Genomic DNA, 6,164 nt, shown 5'->3' with positions numbered 1-6,164 from the left:
AGACAAAAAGTACTAACAATCTCATCTAATCCTTTTGGCCACTTTGTGCCTTTTTCTTTTGAAACCTTTCAGAAAAGAAGCATTTAGATTTGAGTTATCTTTGGTTGAGATATAATTCTCTTTTTTCCATGATATGTTGATTGTAAGTCTTTCCATTTATTAGGGGTTAGTGGCATACTTGTTGATTGAATCCAAGTTGGAGCCCTCCCTCTTAAATTTTGTAAAGCCCTCATTATCGGTGGATGCTTGGTTGATATTCCCCCTTTGATAACAAAAGATCCTTAAGCTTTTGTTAAAACCAATCCACCTATCTTTGAAATTTTTACCACGAACTACGAGGTTTTGATCTCTCATTTTATGTTGGTACGTAGGCATAAGACCGAAGGTCTTGTCAAACACAAAAATTGTAGATAATTTAATTCTTTTCTCATCCCCTTATTCCTTTTTTATCAAACATCATTTTCAACTAAAACACTTACACACAAAAAGGGATCCTTAGGAGTACCTATGACACTTTGGATGCTAATATCTTCCCTCTTTGTAACCAACCCCCTTACCTATAATCTCTGACATTTTATTAGTTTTGATTTGAAAACTTATTATCTTTGGGCTTTGTTCGTACTTTTACCTTTTCCTTTGGAAACAATAAAAGCGTGATGCAGACTCTGGTTTTATTGACGTCGAGTTAACAAATAGCTCGATGGTCATGAATTTACCGCTACAGCCATTATGAGTGTGTTTAACCAGGAAGAGAGGAAAGAAATATTTGGTGAGTACAAAGTCTTCAGGTTTTTTCTTAATCATGTATGATTGTATTTTACAGATGAAATGGAAAAGGTGGAAAAATTGATGTTGTTATTCGATATTTCCAATGCCCAAGGAGTAAAGGTTGGAATTTTAGGCTGCAATGTGACACTTCCTCCTCAGATTACGCTCGACGCCTCACGCATTTCTCCTATCTCAACCGTTGAAGATATTATCACTGCCTTTGGGATCAACCAGTTGGTCACTGCCGCGACTACCTTGACCAGGGGGTATGCATCCCCCACTTCCAATTTCAATAAAAATGGATTGTATTGAAGATCAACATTCCCCCCGGGCATAGGGTTCCCCAAAACATACTCGTCTTGCTAGAAATCATATTTTGGGGGAGGTGACTCTTTTCTTGTCGATGTCAGACGTTTTCTCTTCCTAAATTGCTTTCACTCTTGAGAAGGCTGATGTTACTGCCTCAACATCGAATTTGTTCTTTGTCCATAATCTATCTGAGGCGGAGAATTAATTTTCCTCTCTGAGATCACTCCTAATATGTATTGTGCACCTTCCCTATTTTCTCTATCGTTGCTGGTATGCGGTATGTCTTGGCTCCTGACAATCCTCCCAAGGAAATGGACACTTGGAAAAGGAAATGTGAAGTTGTGGAACTGAGGTGCACTATTTTCCAAGAGGATTTTGATGCATTGCATGAGAAGGTCAAGCATGCCAACTCTTTAAAAGAGAATGCGAAGACTCAGGTTCCTCCTTCTACCTTGGTCGCTCGGGTAAATGAGCTTGAAGCTGCTCTTAAGGAGGCGGATAAGCGGTATCAAGATTCCTTTGATGTTGTTATTGAGAAGACTTGTCAAGCAGAAGAGGATCGGAAGACTCTTATACTGGAGGTTGAGGCTCACCCAAAGGCCTTGAAAACTCTTGAGATCATGTCACCGGTCTGAAGGGGACGCTTAATGACTCACTTTAGTGATACACAAATAGCGTGTATGGGGTCTGTTATTATATCGTGGGGAAAGAGAGGAGGTTCTACCATACTACCGAGATTCATGTTGAAAAGTTGAGCGCTTCCCAGGATGTTACGCAAACATGTGTTTAGTCTATATCAGAAATGCATCCAAGTCGTGTCAGATACGCATAAATATGTTTCATCTGTATCGGATACATAGAGGTGAAGATATGTATTTAAGTCATAGCAGACACAGATAAATGTGTTTTGTTTGTATCAGATACGCAGATAGGCTCGTTATCTTTACCTCTCCTCTTTTAAGGTCCTAAAGAGAGACAAACAAAAAATAGTGCAATAAGGGAAAAATATCATACTAGTATTTCCATTCATAATGAAGTAAATTTATTACAACATGATAATATGATAATTATATATGTGACTTTTCAATATTAACCCCTATTTTTGGTACCTATCATCCATTGAGGTTCTAGAATTCATGCGCTTCTTTCTTTACAGTATCTCCTTCGGTTGGACGAGGCGTCAAAGCATCCTGCCCTTTCTCTTTGCGTTGGTGTATAATTAGATGATCAAATTCGTCAAGGGTGTAGCTTGAGGATAACCACTGAAACCTTAGTACCATGGAATTACCTTTGTTGAATGCTCTGACGAGGCACTTTCTGATCACCGGGACAAAAATGTCCTGACCTCCGTCTTACTCCAGAGTGGAAATCTATCTCGGACGGTCAACGCGAGGTTGATGGTATGCTCCCTCTGGACCCATGAGGATTGCCGGATATGGACGACGTTCCTTGGGATACCCGCCTCTCCGACCTATATCGTTGGAACTTGGATTGTTCTTCAATTCTAGTCCTTCTTTTGGAACAGTGATGCTGAGAGGAAATCTAAGATTACTACCGACCAGTTTCCTTGTAACCAGAGTCCGGGGTGCCTTTCCCCTTGGTGTGTTCAGTGAACCTCTATTATTTTACTGACCCAAGCGATAAAGAAAGGATGTAGTCAGTTTTACCCCGACCTATTGGATCTAACCTATGGAGACCTTTGTTCATCGGGTGAAGATCTGTGAGTATCGAACTTGCATCGGGCATTAACTATGAACTCGTTGTATGTATCTTCGACGTTGGCCTGACAAGTATCGCGTTAGCGGTGGGAGATAGATGTGACATTTGATCGAAAGATGAACCATGAACCCTCAATGTGATCCTCAAGAAAATTATCTTCACTTTCTGGTGCTTCCAGTAGATTTGGATTTGGATCTAGGATCCCCTCTTCTTCTCCTCCTCGGAGTTCTAGAGAGAAATCGAAGATCTGGAGATATGGTGAATCGCATATGAAATGATAACCTATTGGATCAAACTTGACAGATCTTTGTGCTCGATTTGGAAAGCCCTCGATTTAGTGACCTGAAGAGGTTACAAATAGGTAGATCTAAGGTTGGATTTGAAATCGTGAAAATCGTAGAAATCGAAAGTCGATTCCCACAAACAACGTCATTGTTCCGTTCAGGAACCAAAAATGGATGAAGTTGGCGAGCTTAACCTCTTGAACCAGCGGTATTGATCTTCGATACAGCGATGCATGATGGATCTGCATGGTTAGCACTCCAACGTGCAAGTCAGTTCAAGATTCAAGATGAGTATAATTAAAGTGAAGATTAAAAAGTATATCTTATTCCATGTGAATAGTGATTTTATACTTTGGATCGAGTGTAATGGATTTGAGGTGAATTGAGTCTTAACTATTTGTGCTTTTTGACCGGCCCCAAACAAAATATATAATTAAAATTAAAATCTAATTCAATTAAAAGATAAAGGAGAATAATACTTACTCCATTGTTCATTAATATGCATAATATATTATCGTGATACTATCTATCAATATGATCTATATTAGTGGAACTAACAAACAAACTATGCTTATGTTATTTGTTAATTTAAAATGCCAAATTAAGCATGGTGGTCAAGTAAAAAAAAATAAGTAGAGATGAAAGTGATCCAGTCTAGAACTTGTCATGAGTAGGAAATTATCCACACTCACCTACCCTCAACTTTTCCGTTGAATGTTCTATTACAAAATTCCATAATCCCCTAGAAAATTTGTCAAATATTTGTGGTGAGTGCTTTACTTGAAGAATAAGAATCTTTCTACTATTTTAAAATACACAAAGACTTGTTGCTTCCTCGTGCAGGCCTACCTACCTAACCCATAATTTGGTCACACATGTGACCGTTGTCCATTTTTGACTCTTCTAATAAACCATCTTATTATTAACCTTACAAACTCTCACTTTTCTTCTCACTCTTCTCTCTTCAATGGCATCTTCAACCAAAGAGATATCCAGAGAGCTTCCACCTCTTCTCCGTGTCTACAAAGATGGAACAGTCGAACGTTTCTTAGGCTCTCCAATCATACCACCCATCCCTCTCGATCCACAAACAGGTGTTTCATCAAAAGACATAACCATCTCACAGAACCCATTAATCTCTGCTCGTATTCATCTCCCAAAACTCACCAACCCAACACAAAAGCTTCCAATCTTAGTTTACTATCATGGTGGTGCTTTTTGTCTTGAATCAGCTTTCTCTTTCCTCCACCAACGTTACCTCAATATTATAGCTTCACAATCAAACGTTCTTGTTGTTTCTGTTGAATATAGGCTTGCACCAGAACACCCTCTTCCTGCAGCATATGATGATGGTTGGTTTTCTCTCAAATGGGTCACTTCACATAACATAATCGACAACAGTATAGCCACAGCTGAACCGTGGCTAATCAAACACGGCGATTTCGATAGATTTTACATCGGTGGTGACACGTCCGGTGCAAATATTGCACACAATTTACTTCTTCGTGTTGGTAATAGTATTACCACCGGTGTTGAATCTTTACCTGGTGATGTGAAAATCAAAGGAGCAATACTAGCTTTTCCTTTGTTTTGGAGTTCAAAACCGGTTTTGTCAGAAAATATTGAAGGGCATGAAGAGAGTTCACCTATGAAGGTTTGGAATTTTGTGTATCCTGATGCAGTTAATGGAATTGATAATCCTTTGATTAATCCTTTGGCTTCTGAGGCTCTTGGATTGGACACGATTGGTTGTCCTAAGATGTTGGTTTTTGTTGCGGGGAATGATGATTTAAGAGACAGAGGGATTTGGTACTATGATGCTGTTAAGGAAAGTGGTTGGAAAGGTGATGTTGAACTTGTTCATGTTGAAGGTGAAGAACATTGTTTTCAGATTTATCATCCTGAAACTAAGAATTCTGTTGATATGGTGAAGCGTATTGCTTCATTTCTTGTTTAATGTATAATGCTCATTATAATTGAGCAAGTACAACCAATAATTATGAAATAGAATTGTTATAAGAAAAGATTTGCATCATGGGACATACTTTGAAAGTGTCATCATTTACCATAGGCTCTCCATGATACAGATAATATGTTTCATGTTCAGTAAGTTGTTCAATCTATTTTTTAAACTCTCGGTTTCGATTTGTCACATGAATTTGACTGCCCTGCAATATGGTTGTTAAATTAATGGCAAGAATGATAGTTATACATAATCAGTGCAGCCAATGATTACCTTCACATCTTGTATGACCATCTCAATATGTTGTAGTCCATTTTTCTCCATAACAACCCAAAAGTCAACAGCTCTAACGAGAATTTTCCAAACTTGATTTCCTTTCACCAATTCCTTGATGAGAATAGGTGGCCTTGCACGGCTGATTAAAAATCATGTGAAATGTAAGGAACTCAGCATATGACAAAAATTAAGAAAAAGCAGTGACAGATGCCAAATAAACCAGTTCACTCAAACCAGTCACAAAGCAAAGTTACAAACTACAACTCAACAGAAGCACGGTTTAAAACTCAGGACTATTACGATAATGAGCTTCACCTCAACATTTACAAACATGTGAACATAAACTTTAACTGCAGCAAAAATAGTAAGTTATGGCAACCAAAAAGTTCTATGTTTTCAACAAAACACAACAAAGCATAAGACAAATATTTCATTTGGCAAAAACCTTGTTATAAAGCATATTATGTTTTATATTTTAGAAAAATCAGAAACATCAGAAGCATAACAAATAAAACCATTGGGCATCATAGATACAAACATCACAACCATGAATCTACTGCTGAGAAATCATATGCTTATAGATACAAATATCACAAAACTGAACTTCAAGTGCAAAAAATTAGCATTGGTTTAATCAAATAACAAAAAATTTACAATAACAAACCTAAAATATGCAATGTTTGGGTCATTTAGATAAACAAACTATAACTTAAAAGTCATGGAAGAAATATTAAGAGTGAAAACCTTTGAATGATTAATGTTTGAGTGGTGGCCATAAGTTCGACGAATGAAGGTGCAGAGAAACAGAGACATGTTGTGGAGAGGTAATTTTGTTAGAGAGAAAT

The 6,164-nt window shown here is 37.7% G+C and overlaps 1 protein-coding gene across 1 annotated transcript; it reads left to right on the top strand.

Annotated features, from left to right (window-relative positions):
- The first annotated feature begins 3,940 nt into the window (after positions 1 to 3,940).
- LOC127097146 (2-hydroxyisoflavanone dehydratase) lies at positions 3,941 to 5,232 on the top strand. The gene has a single exon (XM_051035657.1). The coding sequence runs from the start codon at positions 4,048 to 4,050 to the stop codon at positions 5,035 to 5,037; it is 990 nt and encodes a 329-aa protein (XP_050891614.1). The 5' UTR covers positions 3,941 to 4,047; the 3' UTR covers positions 5,038 to 5,232.
- Positions 5,233 to 6,164: the final 932 nt, after the last annotated feature.

Source organism: Lathyrus oleraceus, chromosome 6 (genome assembly GCF_024323335.1).
Source record: "Lathyrus oleraceus cultivar Zhongwan6 chromosome 6, CAAS_Psat_ZW6_1.0, whole genome shotgun sequence".
Taxonomy (NCBI): Eukaryota; Viridiplantae; Streptophyta; class Magnoliopsida; order Fabales; family Fabaceae; genus Lathyrus; species Lathyrus oleraceus.
Note: the sequence above shows the minus strand (reverse complement) of the source record. Positions and strands in the feature narration are given on the sequence as shown.

Excerpts from the sequence above, each read along its gene's own strand:
- LOC127097146 (XM_051035657.1), top strand. The coding sequence starts at position 4,048 with ATGGCATCTTCAACCAAAGAGATATCCAGAGAGCTTCCACCTCTTCTC.